The following is a 17,712-nucleotide window of genomic DNA, read 5'->3' as shown; positions in this document are numbered from 1 at the left end:
TTAAAAAAATCATTAAAAAAATGTTTCAAGAGCAACAACAGAAGGGTGATTCCCAAAAAGTGAGTTTGTAGGGACTCTTGTCAGCTTGAATAATATTCAAGATGGGATCAAATAATTATAATTACTTTAATTTGATATCTCGATTAAATATTATATTATCAGTGCAAAAGATATGTGTTGTTACTTCAGGGAGACACTAGAAGATGCTGGAGAATTCCAAGTGATTCTTTTAATCTTTCAAAATTGGTAATAAAATTGTTAAAAATATTCTTTTTGGAAAAATAATCATGGTTTCCCCATTTAAAAAAGCAGAGCTTTTTTTTTTGGTTCAGCCCATTGAGCATCTGACTCTTGATTTCAGCTCAGGTCATGATCCCAGGGTTGTAGGATTAAGCCCCACACTGGGCTCTACTCTGAGCATGGAACCTGCTTGGGATTCTCTCTCTCCTTCTGCCCCTCCCTTGCTCACATTCTCTCTCTCAAAAAAAAGCAGGAAAGTGGAAAGGTGAGAGCACTCTGAAATATGCTGAGAATATGAGAATAGAATATGAGCGACACAAAAAGAGACTCCTGCCAACCCCACCCAAAGCAGTGTCTCAATCGATGTGCTAAGCCACCAATTCTTTGATTCCCTGTGTGTGATATGTTAAGGATCCCTTTAGCCTGGCGTGACTAAACATATAGGAGTAGCTTTTTGCTGTGACAAACACTGAGTAAGGAAAAGTCAGGACAAGTCGTATGGATTTTGTGATTGTATTTAATATGATTTATGAGGTGATTAAGCAGAAGTACATGAAAGGTATGCAACTGTTTGAGAAACAATTATAAAATCTTGAGGAGTCATGTTTCACATATCTTTATAAGACAGGCTAAGTCACATTTTCATATAGAAGGGTTGACATTCAGTGGTATTTGTTAAGCCTTGAAAAAAATACTAAAGATAAAAATCACACTCCCAAACTGTCCCACAACACTTTATCCTTTTATGTCATTTAAGAAGTTGACATGAAGGGACATAGGCTCCTATGGATATTCATTGTCTTTCATATAAATTGTAATTATATAGACTGACACAAGGATACATTAAAACTGAATTATCAATGGAATTAGTGAGCTCCGGAAGTATTTTTTTTATTAAATGTCTTCAGCTTCACATATTTGCAAAATATCACCGGGATTCTCATCAGAGGACATGATAGTTGTGTGTGATAACATTGATCTGGTAGTCTCAAACCTCAGAAAGCTCTTTTTGAAGCCAAGATCTTTGTTAACAAAAAATGAAAACAATGAGTCCACATTTCCTTCTCATCATCAAGGGAAGTTAACTAGTCCTCCCTCCGCATTGTCTCCAGGCTGCCAAAAACCTCCTCAGCTGAGCCTTGCTATCGAGGCTCAATTAAACAAGAATGAACAAAGTGTTGCTCAATTGATTTTTCATCAACATTTAGAGCTGGGAGATTTATGAGCCCAATTAGCTTACATCTCATTCACCCAGTTGTCTAACTGAAGAATATTAATTAATGGACAGCAACAGTTTTTGACAGTCTGCCTCAAAGAGGCGTGTTGGGGGTGGGGAGGGAGCATGGCGACAGCAGTAGGGAATATGTTTAAATGGTTTAACATACAGTTTAGATCAAGGGATAGTCTTCCTTCTTTAGAATAGGGAAGAATTCAGTTGCGTTTCTTTTCTTTTTTCATTCTTTTCTTTCTTTCCTTCCTTTCCTTTTCCTTCCTTCCTTCCTTCCTTCCTTCCTTCCTTCCTTCCTTCCTTCCTTCCTTCCTTCCTTCCTTCCTTCCTTCCTTTCTTTCTTTCTCTTTCTTTCTTTCTTTCTTTCTTTCTTTCTTTCTTTCTTTCTTTCTCTCTCTCTCTCTCTCTCTTTCTCTCTTTCTCTCTTTCTTTCTCTCAGTCTCTCTTTCTTTCTTTAACATTTTGACTTCCTTCTCCCTTTTCTCCTACACCCCCCCCCACCTGCCTCTGACTGCCATGAATCTGTTCTCTGTATCTATGAACTTGATTTGACATTGAGTTTGTTTATTTTATCGAGAGATAAAGTCATTATCCTGATTGGTGCCTTTGAAGAACTTGTGCTCAGATGCAGACTCTTCCATGGGGAGATGAGTTGGGGCCCCCTCTGTTTTAACTTTGTAATGTCTCCCATTGGCTATGTATGAGACCTGTGGAGAATGTTTAGTCCTTCTATCCCAGAGGATATACTAGAGAGAAATGGGATCTGATTTCTCCATGTGATGGAGAAAAGTTTTATCCCAAAGTAACCTAGTTTTGAATGTTTTTGACAAATTCCTACTGTTGGACAGGTCATTTTTTCCAGGTTTTTTTTTTTTTTTAATAGTTCCCATGGTCTGGTCACGTGCACTTGTATTCTGAGATGATGTCAGTGGAGAAGCCTCTGCTTTGACCATAATTGCTGGTCAACCTCTCTGGGCTTCAGGCTCTCTAAAATTACTTTTCTTGAGGCTTTTATCTGAGGTAATACCTACAAATTTCCAAGGTTTTTGTGAATAAGGTAGGCAGGCTGTATCATTCAGGTTTGTTTGTAAATGGGAGAGATGCAGATAAAAGGACTTAAACAAAAGGATCAACTTATTGACTACGGAGAAGTTTAGAAGTGTCCAGCACCAGGCACATCTGGATTTAAGTGTTTAGAAAATGCCATCAAGATGAAGTCTTGCTCCCTTCTCTTGCTCTGTGCTCATCCTCAGCCAGATTCCCTGAGTTGGCCCCAGTCATTTCCAGAATGGGATCCTCCCAGTTTACAGCTTAACCAGTCTGAGTGAAAAAAGAGCTTCTCTTTCTCAATAATTCCAACAAAAGTCCAGGAACTGAGTCATACTAGCTTGGCTTGGGTCATATGCCCCTAAATCTGTCACTGAGTTCAAGGGCATGAAATAAACTGACTGACCAGACCTGGTTGCCTCCCACCTCTGTAGCTAGAGGGGAGAAGGGTTGTTACTCGTTTTTTTTTCCCCAAATCATAAAGACCAAGAGTGGGGAAGAATAGATTCAAAGAAAGGGAGAATAGATGCAAGACAGGCAAAAACAACACATGTCCTCTACCCATTTAATATTACGACATTTTTTTATAGCCAAGAAGGAAAAAAAGAAAGAAAGATTACCAGAAGGATGACGGCCTCTCAGGAGAGACTGAAATAAATCTGTTTGAGTCACTCATCCACTTGCCAAATTAAATTGTAGGCTTTGGTTAATGATAGGACAGACCAAAGTCAGAGACTTTTAGTTGGTCTTAGGTAGTTCAGAACTCCCTGAGAGCCTTCATTAGTTCTGTGGATGCTCTGGAATTCTCTTTTCCAGCTATTTTTGAGTTGACTTTGCATCCAAGGTTGAGTATATCCTTTCCCTTTAAGTTCATGTATTTAGATGCTACATGGTCCCAAATACTTTATTCCCTTTGTAATCCCCATAATTTGGTGAATTTCTTTCTAGACCACTTAAGGGAGGTTTCATAGAATGCTCAACTTGTCTTCTGTCATTGAATGCGGACATGCCAGTTTTGCAGTATCATTAACAGAGCTGCAGCATAGTGGAGAGCCTACCTTTGGACACCAGATCCAAAACGAAAGATCACATGGAATTAAACGTGGTCTCGAGATTAAATTTTCTGAGGCAGTGACATTATGACCATTTTGTTTGTTTGTTTGTTTATTATATAATTTATTGTCAAATTGGCTTCCATACAACACCCAATGCTCATCCCAACAAGGGCCCTTCTCAATGCCCATCACCCACTTTCCCCTCTCCTCCACCCCCCCATCCACCCTCAGTTTGTTCTCTGTTTTTAAGAGTCTCTTATGGTTTGTCTCCCTTCCTCTCTGTTTGTAATTTTTTCCCCTTCCCTTCTTCCCCCATGATTCTGTTAAGTTTCTCAAGATCCCCATATGAGTGAAAACATATGGTATCTGCCTTTCTTTGACTGACTTATTTCACTTAGCATAACTGAGAGAGAGAGAGAGAGAGAGAGAGAGATAAAGAGAAGGAAGAAGCATGCAGATCAGGGAAGGGCAGGGCAGAGAGAGGGGGACAGTGGATCCGAAGTGGGCCCTGCCCTGACAGCAGCCAGCGCGAGACAGGGCTCGAACTCAGAAACCATGAGACCATAACCTAAGCCAAAGTCAGACTCTTAACCGACTGAGCTACCCAGGTGCCCCGGCAGTGACATTATGATTATGTGTCAGGGAATTTGAGAGACCTAGGGATTGGAAGCATTTATATCATAAAATTCCAGCAGAGTATTCTGGATCCTGGATATTCTTTCCTTGTGCATCTCAGTAACTACTCATAGGACATTTTGGTGAGCCAAGCTGGTGGCATCATTACCAGCACAATAACCTAGAGAACGTATTTAGCCTTGCTTCGTAAGAATGAATGCACAAAGACAGAATTTCTTCTCCTGTTCCAAAAAAATAAATTAACTCCTTGCTTTTGGCACAAAGGGTTGAGGAAATCAGTCTTCATTTTATCAGTTTGAATGTTTTCCTTTAAGGCAAAGCCATTAGACCTAAATCACACATGCCAAAAGCAACATGGGTACATCTCCATTCATGTAACCCCTCTTTGTTATTATCGGGAATTAAAGCAATACCATTTCCCCAAATTTTACTGTGCCTGTTCCAGTTTTCCAATGGCTTTGAGATTTTTATGTTGTTGCTTTAGCAGTAAAATTCATTTATATTCTATTGTTGAGGGTTGATACAGTGCATGAGTATCCATGAGAAATAAAGATGACAGAAAAGCACTTTTCTAGAATTGATTCCTGCAGAGATTCTGGAAACTTTTATGGAGATGGACGAATATCCATGCCATAGGATTTGGAAGATGTTTGTGTTACAGGTGACCCACAAAAGCTTGCAGAGGCCCCAAAGTTGTGGGTAAGGGTTAGAAAGAATCAGCTCGTGTGGGGTCTTGAGCCTGGGAACCACAGACTGAACTTGGACAGGAGCAAAGCAGAGTGCAGGGTGTAAGAACATTTTCTTACTATCAAACTGCTGTCATAGCAAGATGTAATCTCACAAACACCTGAGAAAAATTTTAAGTCATTTTTTAAAATTCATTTTGGGAGAAAGGGAAAAAGAGAGAGAGGGAGAGAGAGAGAGAACCAGCAGGGGAGAAGCAGAGAGAGGAGAACAGAGGATCTGAAGTGGGCTCTGTGTTGACAATAGAGAGCCCGATCCAGGGCTTGAACTCACGAATGTGAGATCATGACATGAGCCAAAGTCGGATGCGTAACCAACTGAGACAACCAGGTGCCCCAACAATTTTTTTTATTTCATCATTTTGTCACATAGATAAGAAAAGTTTTGAAGTAGACCTTAAGGCATTCCGAACAAACATATTACTAAAGATTATATTATGAAGTTTACTTTTGAAACTCCTTTATATTCTCAAACATAAAAATAAAAAATAAATTTCACATTCCATTTTATAAGTGGCTTTAATTTATTTATAGTTTTAAAAATCTTATTGATATTTTTCCAAAAAGGATTTTGTCCATAGACAAATTTTAAATGACATATGTCATGTGTTTTCTGATAAATATATGTTATAACCTATGTATGTTTTGTTCCATTATATATTAAGTTATAGATTGAAATGTAATAGGTATTATTCTTTCAAAATAGAAGAATTATTTAACATTTTTGTATTTTGTACTGTTCGGTTATTATGCTTTCTATATTTTATTTATATTTAATAAACTGCAATTAACAGTTTGAAGGAGTTCCTTTTTAAACCAGCAAATAATATGTGTAATGTGTTTAATCCATGCAGTTTTTTAACACTGGATTTTTTTAAATTCCTAGAAATAAAGCTATATAAGGCATTAAGTAGATGCATACAGCTTATGGGTGAAATTAAGGTCAATCTAGATCTTTTAAAATTGTTCTTTTCATGGTAGCAGTGATTCTTCCTTTTAACCAATTAACTATGTGGTATAAAGTAATAAACACTCTATGCCAAGGAAGAAAACCCATTTGTGACTCTTTGGTAGTTAAAGCCACCAAGGTAGGCGGTTTTGTCCAATAGAGCGATAAAGCACTGACTCCTAAGGGGTCCTCATCTGATCTCTGCAAACTATCATGTTTGCTCATTTCATATGCACTCAGCAGCTCTGAAGCTTTAATTTAGAAAAACCACTTAACTTACATTATTTTATGATATATTAATGGAAACTAAAGCAGTGCCCTCTGAGACTGTGATTTAGAGTTCTGAATTTAATTTCAGTTCTGCTACTTAGCATATGGACTTGATTAAGTTACTAACTTTTCTGGCCTTCAGTTTCTTGTCTCTAGATTGGGGCTAATTATAAATATTATAAAGATCAAATGAGTCGATTCACATAAAATCTTTAGGGTAGTGCCTGGTACATGGTAAATGCTCTTTAAATGCTGGCTACTATTATCTTTCTTGTTATTGTATCATTAAATGCAAAGCACAGAGCCTGGCACATAGTAAGCTCTCAGAAAATGATGAATATAATAAATGCAACTACCCTAGACTCCAGACCCAAGGGCCAGCATTAATTTCTTCAGGGAGGCAAAGCAGTCTTGCTGTGAATATGGGAATGAAGAAAGTAGCCAACAGTTAATCGTGTCTACTAGGTTCTTTGCGCTTCTGCCATGGTGGAGACAAGAAAGAGAAGGTCCTTTGTGGAGATGGCTGTATACTGCTGTCTTCTTGGTAGAATGAAAAGAACTTTGGAACTAGGGGTTGGGAAACCAAGTTCCACAAAATGGAGGGCCTTAAACCACGGAAGCACCATGTTTTACTGACTCAGTTATGATTCTGAAAGAATGAAAATGATCTTCAGAGTGGAGCCAGCCTCCTCTGAGCCTCCTACGAGTCTTCATTGCAACTAGCACTGGGTGTTATATGGAAACCAACTTGACAATACACTATTAAAAAAAAAAGAAACTAAAAAAAAAAAAGGTATCATGAGTGTTGGTTAAAATTCAAGGCCAAGTGGAAGGAAATTGGACATTTGGGGACTTCCTGGCTGTCTCTGTGACACTCCAGCTCTTGCCTGCCTTGGTGGCAGTTCTGAAAATAATCTGGATGAAGCTCCTGAAACCCTGGAGGCGCCCCTCTTCATCCACAGGCATACAGATTGCCTAGAATCCTATAATTTCTAACTCCATACTTGTATTTTTAGGCCACTGCCAAGAAGGGCGTCTTCTTCCATGGTAATAAGAATCTTCTTGTATGGGACCGAAAGGATGTATCGTTTTATCAGTTTGTAACTGGTTAACCGTGTTCTGGAGAATCGTGCTAATAGAATATTCTAAGTTTTTAAAAATATACTCACCTCCACACCTGTCCAAAACATCAGTTACGATGTGTACACACAGTTATGTGCATTAATAATTTTCCGTTAAAGGGTTGATCTCTGGAGTCTTTTATTCTCATTTTTTAACATATAAAATGTGGTTTTCAATTATTAAAAAAATCAGTGGATGTATTAAGTCTTTAGGAAAAGATACAGTACCTAAACAAGTATAATTCATTCTGAGGTTATCTGATTAGGCCATGCATAGTAAGCGTTTTAGAAGCAAATCATCTACTGATAGCATTTTTTTTTTCTTAAATAGTTTATTGTCAAGTTGGTTGATAGCGATTTTTGAAAATTTCATGTGTGTATGTTTTGTCCTACTTTTGTTATAGACACAAAAAAGCAAGAATCCACTGTGGGCGGAGGGACAACCAGGCATTGCTTCTATGGACTTCAGCCTGATTCAGAATATAAAGTCAGTGTTTACACAAAACTTCAAGACATTGAGGGACCCAGTGTGAGCCTAATGGAAAAAACACGTAAGTTAAGTGTGTCCTCTCCTGATCCCTGTCTCTGTGAACAAACAGTATTTTAGGCATCCTGTTTTGATTCAAAAACCTTATTCCATTTAGAAAAATGTTAGCTATTGCTGCCCAGGAATATCTGTAATACAAGTTTTGGTCCTCTCCTCCAGTCCCATAATTCACTGCATGTGGCCCACTGATGTCATCTGTATGGGTTTTTTCCATCCTCCATATGTTTCACAAGGGACTATAAGGCCATATGATAGCAAAGGGCTTGAAACAATGACCTATATTGTGATCTATATCCATAAGAAACGTTTGTGGTATGTGGAGTGTGAAATGAAGTTTAAGGACCGGGTCCTGACATTCAAACAATGGCATATTACCACAGCTATGAGGTGGGAATGGAGCCAAGATGTTCCAAATGGCTGACCCTCGAGTTATTGCCTACTTAAGAGGCTCTTGCACTTTTTCCAAGTTGGCTGCAGATCTGATGTACTGAAGGGAAAGGCAAAGTATAAAATTAAAACAAAGCACTTTTTACATGTTCTAAAGACCAAGGAGAGTGTCAACTTCTTGGAATGGCTTTTAATAAAGGATTCCTGACGTAAAGGCCACAAACATGAGAATGGTTTTAATTGTAGTGAATTCTGGGAAAACGTTTGTGTGCTTAACTCAGTATCTTGAACTTAGACTCAAAGTCCCTGAGGATTTGTATCTGAATTGGTGGAAGGCGATGGGTTTTCTTGGTAGCCCCTCTATCATGTATCTGACATTTGCAAAGTTCTACTATCTCTGTGGTCTGGCATAAGTAGGAAGAAATCACCAACAATGCATGACCTTCAAAAACACACAATAAAAGCATAATTAATGGAATTATCCAATTTTTTCTAATTTAAAGACTCATTTCATAACTCTGAAATAGTTTGCATATGCACTACTTATGCATTTTATGTTGCATATGTAGTTTTGAGGTGTAATCTACATATCGTAAAATTCACATTATAAGTGTACAATTCAATGATTTTTAGTACATTCCAAGAGTTGTATAGTCAATATTATAATCCAGTTTTAGAATGTTTCCATCATACCCAAGGAGATCTTTCATCCCCATTCTCAAACAATCCTGTCTTTAGCCCCAAGCAATTTGCTTTCATTTCTTATACATTTGTGTTTTCTGTACATTTTATATAAATGGAAATAAGTAATATGTTGTCTTTTGTATCTGGCATCTTTCACTTAGCATGTGTTTTTGAGGTTTATTCATGTTATAGGATATGTCAGTAGGATGTTTCTCTTTATTGCTGATAAGAATTCTGTCTTATGGATAGAGTATCATATAATTTCAACATTATTAGGGCCCTGGTAGTGCACAAGTTTTAGAGTCAAGCAGGCTTGGTTGGGACTCTTTCTCACATTACGGCCTTGGACATTTCCACATTGCCGCACTTCTCTTTGCTCAGCAGTAAAATTTAATACCTCCTCTTTCATCTCATGTGGTGGTAAAGATCCAAGAGAACCTGTTGAGGAACTTTTCTACCTGTATCTTTTTGAACAAGTATTTGTCATCACCATGACTTTCTGCTTAGAAGTCACAAACTGATGCTCATGGGTTAGATATCACCATCAGATATGTTTCTCTGAGCCATACATTTTCCCTCCAAGTCTTAAAGTATTTGTTGAAAGTCCAAAGATTTGACAACACAGGACAGACATACATCCTTATGGTGCCAATCTGCTGAGACCAACAGTTGTATCTTTAATGCAGTATATGTGCTCTCAAGTTTGCTACTCCTTAAAATGTTTAAGCTAGTTCTTTGCTCATATTCATTACTTGCATGACCTCTAAAAATATTTTGAGCTTGCGATCCCTGGTCTATTTCAACTCCCCCCTCACCTTAACCCTACAACTGTTAACTACCAACCCAGGATTAATTTGGATAGCTCTGTTTGATGTAAATGTTTTCCTTATGTTGAGGATATCTGTTTTCTTCTAGCTTCTACCCACTGGCTCTAGTTCAGCCTCTGGAAGCAATGCAGATCAAGACTTCTCTGTCTTCTAGGTGACAGCCACTCACATATTGAAGACAAGGGCCATCTGTATGCCTCATAGAGAAGATAAATATGTGTTGCCAGTTCACTGCGGTTCTTCCCACCCAAAAGATTCTTTGGCCAGATATTCTGCCCAAACATATTGATCTGTCAGCCATTGCTTACCATTGATTTGGTTCTTAGGATTTAGAACTTAGGATATGCCTCAATTTTTCCCATTAAAGAAGATGGACACTTATAAAGATGACCCACTACTTCCACAGATTTTAAGATAAATAAATCTGGCTGTGGAAGAAATTTATGGTGTTTTCAAGAAAGCTTTATATCTTAGTCTTGGTATTAAGATATCTTAATTTTTATTTTGTTTTTGAAATGTTTTAGCTTCAAAAATTGTCCTTAAAAGATAAAAGTGATATATATACATATATCCATAATAATGCAACAAAGGTATAAAGTGCCCCTTTTCCCCCATTCTTTCTTCCAGACCAATCTCCCAGATTGGTCTCCTTCAAGAAATTCTACCTTATCTATCAATCAATCTATCTATCTATCTATCTATCTATCTATCATCTATGTATCTATCATCTATCTATCTATCTATCTATCTATCATCTATCTATGTATCTATCATCTGTCTATCTATCTATCTATCCCATCTACATCTAAATAGATATATACAGATATATTGAGATAGATACATATATCACATTTTTTTTATGTTTCACAAATGGGATCATACCATGGTATTCTATGTCTTGCTTCATTTCACAAACTAATTAATCTCATTTTCCATATCAGTAATATACAATTACTTCCTTTTTTAATGTTGATTTATTTTACTTAAATAATTTTATTTGACTGCCTCTTAGAACTGGAAAAGACCTTAAAATTAAAATTCATCTCTTCCAAACTTCCTGCCAGTGAAGGAATTCTTTTAACAACATTCCTGGAAAATAATCGGTCTGCCCAAACTCAAATCTTTCCCGCTATTTGGTGCTTACTGTTTCTAGAGTTAATGGCTATGATTAGTCAAGAGTTTTCCCTCAAATTAAACTGAGATAATAAAAAGACTTTTCTCAGTTTTTCTTAAAATGTTAGTGTCAAATAAGAGTAAGAAAAGAATACCGTAACATTTAGGATGTTTACCTAATGATTCCATAATTTCCTTACCCTTTGCCACATGAGCTGCTGTGAGAGTTACTGCTCTCACTGAACTTTCCTCTGTTCCTTTCGCTAACCACACTTTACAGATTACGTGAGCTTCTCATCCCTCATCATCCAGGCTAAACTGATGTGGACACACGGTAGCCTTCCAATGTCCTGCCATTTAGTCCTCAGAACTGAAAGCTTTCCAGATTCAGTCTGAGCAGAACAGAGAGTAAATTAGATTTCACTGCGGACCATATCCTGGGGCTGCAGCGTGAGAAGGGTGAGGCGGCTATTGAGAGAGGATTGATGGCCAGTCGTTAGTTACGCAGAATGGAAATGACGTTTATTATATGTGTGAAAGCTGCCAGAGACTAATCTGAAATAGGTTGGCAAGATTCTTGCCTTAAATCAGCATTAGAGCCACTTTGTAGTTGACAGTTTGATTGCATTGACTCCTGCTGGGTAAACTGAATTGTGGCAAAACGGTATTTCAAGCTTTCAGCCTGAGTATTAGGGGACGGATGGAGCCGGTTTTTACCGGCTGAGGCTGATTTATAGTAGTTGCTAAATTCTCTAAGAAGACAATAGTCAAGATCATTGATTTTCCTGAAGAATTATTACTCCATGACTTCCCTTTCTTCAGCACAGATGTGATGGCTAATCGATGTTCCTTTTCCCTCTCCTTTACAGAATCGCTTCCTACTCAACCACCTACTTTTCCTCCGACCATTCCACCAGCAAAAGAAGGTAAAAGAATAATAAGATACTGCTGTGATTTTAGGTTTAGAATTTCTGTTGGGTTTGTGTATTAAACAAACACTAAGAAGTAACAAAAGACTACAACGAAGAAAATTAAAAACACAATTTCATATCCCAGAGCTAATTCCTTCATGCATTTTGGTGTATTTTTTTTCTCTGATTAAGTAAAATTTTCATTTCGAATATATTTTCAAATAGATTTCACTCTCATTTCAAAGTTGGAATCTAATCTTGATTTAATTTTTCCTTGGAAACAGAGGACGGGGTTTTCTTTAATAAGCTTATAATTAGCATATCTTGTGATCCTTTTCAGCTTTAAATTCAAACCATAAATTTATAAAATTTTATTAATCTCAGAATTTAGGAAACAACTATGCCAAATCCTGGAATATTACCTCACCTGGAGATGGTTTATTCTGTATTATAAATAGCTTTAAGGGAATAAATTTGCACTTAATAAAATAAAAACCCAGTGTGTTTTTTTTAAAAAGAGAGGAGAAAGGCACATTATCTCATAGAATATTTGTGTTCAGCTGGCCTCAGATTAAAAGATGCAGATTATTGAAGATTAAATTGTTTGTTTCATCATAAAACAGAGTCAACCACAATGATGCATACTAATAAGGGGCAGAGAGGCATAGATAATCTGAAACAGCACAGGGTACCAACAAAGAACTACTCAAAAAGTGCTTTTGGTGGAGTAGGTTTTTGTTGGTGTGTTTTTTGCTTGTTGTGTTGATATCAGTAAAACCTACTGATAATAGTGTTCCTGGGCTGGTAGTAGTGTCCATTTCTTGACATGTACCTATGGGTGGCAAAAAAGCACAGACAGAATTTTAGAGCAAGGCTAGAAGTTTGCTTATGGCCTCAGCCCGAATGCATGCCACATTATAGATTAATCTGCTTCCATCGTGTCCCATGGCTTCTTTCTGAATTTGAATCTCTCTGAAGTTACTGACTGAATAAGAGCAGACAGATTGATGAGAGTAATAGCTTGGGCTTTCTTTTAATAAGTGAGCACTAGAGAGTATTTGTTAATATTTCTGTCTCTAAATTACTATAGTTCCTCATTTTTCTTTTCCTTCATTTTCTACTTTTGGGAGCTGAGATTAGTGGATTTTTTTCCTCTTCTAATTCCACCTGTTTGACTAAAGACTCTCAGTCATGAATAGGAAGTCAACCATAGAAAAGAAATGATGGCCAGGAAGTATAATGAGTAAGCGTTCAGAATATGATTTATACCTTTTCTATGGGAAAGGGCTCTAGTTACTAGAAGGAAAACATCATCTGCTTTGTTTGTTTAATAACTACTATGTTTTCTCCTTATCTCTGATTCAAAATCCATTCTTGGTCTCTAGTATGTAGAGCTGCCAAGGCAGACCTTGTGTTTATGGTGGATGGATCCTGGAGTATTGGAGATGAAAATTTCAATAAGATCATTAATTTTCTGTATAGCACTGTTGGAGCCCTGAACAAGATTGGTGCAGATGGAACTCAAGTAAGGCTAATAGAACAATCTTTCTTTTAATACATTTTTTATTAAGTGTATTTATTTATTTTGAGAGAGGGAGAGAGAGAACACACGTGCATGTGCATGAGTGGGAGAGGAGCAGAGAGAGAAGGAGAGAGAGAGAATCCCAAGCAGGCTCCACACTGTCAGTGAAGAGCCCAACCATTGGGCATCTAACCCACAAAATGCGAGATCATGGGCTGAGCCAAAATCAAGAGCCAAATGCTCAGCTGACTGAGCCACCAAGGCACCTCCATAGAACAATTCTTAATTCATTCTATGCATTAAAAAAAAAAAGCATCCCAAGCTATTGTTATGGCTGTTTGTCAGTTGATATGGGTAATATAATGATTGGATTTGACCCTGAATGAGAGGATAGACAAGTCTGAGTTTGGAAGCAGCTTCCTGATGCCTGACAGAGCTTGAAAAGATGCTAATCCTTAAAAGCTATTACATTCAGTGAACTAAGACAGTTAGAATGGCCATGTCAGTAGATGTTTACATACATAAGAAAGTGGCTCCCCTAAGGATATACCCGATATTTTCCCTGCCCTCAAGGACATTAAAATCTTTAAAGAGAGGGTTATGGCCACAAATTACTTTAGATCAAGGAGCACATAAAACAAATCACATTTATTCATTCAATCAAATAAATATTTATTGAGGATTTATTCTGGTCAGGTAGAGTCTACTGACCATAATGGTCATAACCAGTCATAATGGTCATAATGATCATGACCAGTTCCCAGTTTCGGAGTGCTCATCTTCTTAACAGCAGGGAGAGTATGAGGATGACAGACAGATGTAAAACAGGAAACAAATTCATAAGGTAGGGATGCAAGCTCTGAAAACAGTTATATGATTTAAGTTCACTGAAGATTCTTTTAAATTGCGGGGTCGACAAAGGCCTCTTTGAGAAGGTGGCCTCTGAACTGAGATGTGGATGATGTGGGGAGGGGCTGAGAGTAGAATTTCCAGAAAGGGAAGATAGGAAGTGCAAAGGGCCTAAGATGAAAATGAGTTTTGAGGCTTCAGATGCTAAAATTTGTGGCTAGAACATAGCGCATGAGCATGTAGGGGGTCGGAAATGAGGTGGAAGAAAACGAGAAAGCCAGATCATCTCAATTCTTGTGAATCGTTGAAGGAATTGATGTCATTACAAATGCAGTGAGAAGCCACTGGAAACTTTTAAGGAGAGATGTGATGTGCTTTTTAAAAAAAAAGTCATTCTGACTTTTGTGGAGTGTGAATAGTAATACGGGTAAGAGTGGAAGCGGCAAGACCATTTAGGACGCTGCTCTCATGGTCCAGCACAGAGATGAGGGACACCTGGGGGTGTGTGGTAGCAAGGAGATGCATGGATAGGAACAGACTCGGAATAGATTATGGAGGAATGGCTGAGGAACTTTGGATGTAAGGAGAACCATAAGGGAAAAATAGATATAAGTGCTGAGGCATTTTGGGGAAGAAGAAACACGTTGGGGATAAAAGAGACAGGGCCAGTTCTCCCAAGGCAGTGGCATCCACGGCAGTGGACCTTGATAAGCTGGTAGCAACTGAAGGCTCACAAGATCAAAGAAAGCAGTTTGAAGATGCTATATTTACTCCCTCCATCATCATTCTGAAAAACAAACAAAAGCCCAATAAATTAAAAATGGCTCCAAAGTTCCCCTGGAATAAAAGTAGGACCCGAAGCCAGGAAGGTTTTTATTGCAGTGATTAAGAACACAGACTTTGAAGTTCATGGGTTTGAGCCCCGCATCGGGCTCTGTGCTGACAGCTCAGAGCCTGTTTCAGATTCTGTGTCTCCCTCTTTCTCTGCCCCTCCCACGATCATGCTCTGTCTCTGTCTCAAAAATGAACAAACATTAAAAAAATACTTAAAAAAAAAGAACACAGACTTTGAAGTAGGATTTATCTAGCTTTGGCTGTGGGTCCTTCTGGTAGCCACTGTTGGGATTTTGGACAAGGCAAGGGACTTTGAGTGCCTCCATCTCCTCATGTTTAAAACAGTGGGAGAGGAGTAATTACTTCACAGTTTGCTTCTTGAGAAAAGCCTTGTAAAGAATCCACCTCCAATTCTCTGAGATTTGTCAAATTATAAGGCTGCTTTTTTCCCATGTGTCAAATGACATAGCAAAAGGCTTACATACTATAAAGAGGGTTTTATGAGACAGAGGGAGATTTTTAAAAGATAAACTGCTTCCACACATGCCATTTGGTGTACTCTCGGGCCCAGGGGAAGTTCTTTATAAAAACAAATACACCTTCTCTCTCCAGGTTGCAATGGTTCAATTCACTGATGACCCCAGAACAGAATTTAAACTAAATGCCTACCAAACCAAAGAGACCCTTCTTGATGCAATTAAACATATTTCATACAAAGGAGGAAATACCAAAACAGGTAAGAACAACAATAACAACAACAACAACAACAACAACAATAATAACTCAGCAAGGACCCAAAGTAATTATTAGTAATTACTGATACAACAATTTTGGAGGCATAGTAATATAGATTATTTTTAAAAAAGATTTTTCACTCATCTAAGAACTTCCTTCCTACCATTCCCTCCCCAGCAAAACAAAAATGGGAACAAATGAAATGAAACTGTCATCTTTGTTTCAGGAAAAGCAATCAAGCATGTCCGAGATAGTCTGTTTACTGCAGAGTCCGGTACTAGAAGAGGCATCCCAAAGGTCATCGTGGTCATAACTGATGGCAGATCACAAGATGATGTGAACAAAATCTCTGGGGAGATGCAATCAAATGGTGAGTTTTACACAGATAAATAGTAGTGACCACCAGTCATGTTGCCAATGTTTTCTGAATACAAATTTATAGGCTACATCAGAATGACTTTAGTGTTACTGAATCTTTCTTAATATTTACTCTAAACCTTTCTTAATAGTAACTGAACAATGAATTTTTTTTAAACTTTCCAGGTTATAAATCTATAGTTTTGCTTCATTTTCCCTAATACTTGGGTTATATACAGGACACACTATGTAAGAAATTGTAGAAATTAAGTGCAAACTGTGAAAAGGCCCATTATAAAGGGCCAAGGAGGGACCCAGAGGCTTCTCAAGCCTCCTCATCTGTAAAATAGAAATTCTCATTGGATTATCATGAAGATTACATTATTGTTTTAATTTCTTTTTGAATGTTTATTTATTTTTGAGAGAGAGAGATGGAGCGTGAGCAGGTGAGGGGGAGAGAGAGAGGGGAACACAGAATCTGAAGCAGGTTCCAGGCTCTGAGCTGTCAGCACAGAGCCTGATGCAGGGCTCAAACTCATGAACTGTGAAATCATGACCTGAGCTGAAGTTGGACCCTTAACCGACTGAGCCACCCAGGCGCCCTGAAGATTACATTATTTAAGACATGCCTGGCAAATAGTAGTTTAATATTTATTTGCTTTGAACCATGACCCACTTCAGGCTGCTAAGCCTATTGATATCTGGGTTTTTACATGGAAAAAAAAAGATAAAGTTTTTCTGTTTCAAGTCCATTTCATCCCATAAATCTTAAAGTAATTATTAGATATATGCAGAATGAAGATATACCTACAATGGCAATGAATTGTCTCAGGCACTAATTGGAGCACTGGCCGCCTTGAGTTTCTTTAAAATGGAAAATTTCCTCAGGGATGATGGAGTAATTATCATGCAGTGAAGTATGTGCATGCAGAATTCTGGTGGACTGTAAAATATGACTTTTGCACCCCCTGCCAGGCCTCCTTCATAAACACTTTTTAAATTTTGAGACATGTCTTACATTGTATTATTTGTGTTTTGTGTGGTTTGAAGTAATCCGAAATCTCTTCCCCTTCCCCAGGCTACAGCATCTTTGCCGTTGGTGTGGCTGATGCGGATTACTCCGAGCTGGTTAGCATTGGCAGCAAGCCCAGCTCGCGGCATGTTTTCTTCGTGGATGACTTTGACGCCTTTAAGAAAATTGAAGATGAGCTGATTACTTTTGTCTGTGAAACCGCATCAGCAAGTTAGTTCTTTGGAATGTGCACTTCACTCATGTTGCTTAATGGTTGAAATGTGTTCTACCAGTTAAATCATGAGTCCCGACTCGATCCGAGGAAAGAATATTGACTCGCAGTGCTGTTTATTGTGCGGACCTGAAGTTTCATGGTTTTGAGGATTTGGAAGTAAACGTCCTGTCTCCCCATTTTAGGGTTTTAGGTGGATACAGACTTTCTCTAATGAGAGGAGAGTCTGTGTCTAAAAACAGCTCTCCTTAAAAGCTGCAGCAAATGGTTTCAGAATGTATTAAGACTGCTCGTCAGGGTAGCACATTAGAAGTGAGACTTCTCCCAACACATGCTCTCAGGAGACCACCATAGATTTGAACAGACTCGCGAGAGGAGAAGGAAGCCTTGGCCTTTGGTTGTAACGGGCCAAG

At 38.1% G+C, this 17,712-nt stretch overlaps 1 protein-coding gene across 1 annotated transcript in view; it reads left to right on the top strand.

Moving 5' to 3' along the window:
• Positions 1-17,712, top strand: part of COL14A1 (collagen type XIV alpha 1 chain) — a 203,988-nt gene that overhangs the window by 94,993 nt on the left and 91,283 nt on the right. Inside the window, exons 23-28 of the mRNA XM_039227241.1 lie at positions 7,694-7,840; positions 11,717-11,773; positions 13,144-13,283; positions 15,576-15,699; positions 15,925-16,068; positions 17,134-17,298. Coding sequence (XP_039083172.1) covers positions 7,694-7,840; positions 11,717-11,773; positions 13,144-13,283; positions 15,576-15,699; positions 15,925-16,068; positions 17,134-17,298 — 777 coding nt within the window. The remainder of the gene's footprint in view (positions 1-7,693; positions 7,841-11,716; positions 11,774-13,143; positions 13,284-15,575; positions 15,700-15,924; positions 16,069-17,133; positions 17,299-17,712) is intronic.

The sequence above is a fragment of the Hyaena hyaena genome, unplaced genomic scaffold (assembly GCF_003009895.1).
Source record: "Hyaena hyaena isolate Hyena2069 unplaced genomic scaffold, ASM300989v1 scaffold_26, whole genome shotgun sequence".
Classification (NCBI taxonomy): domain Eukaryota; kingdom Metazoa; phylum Chordata; class Mammalia; order Carnivora; family Hyaenidae; genus Hyaena; species Hyaena hyaena.
This window is presented reverse-complemented; position numbering and strand designations above follow the sequence as displayed.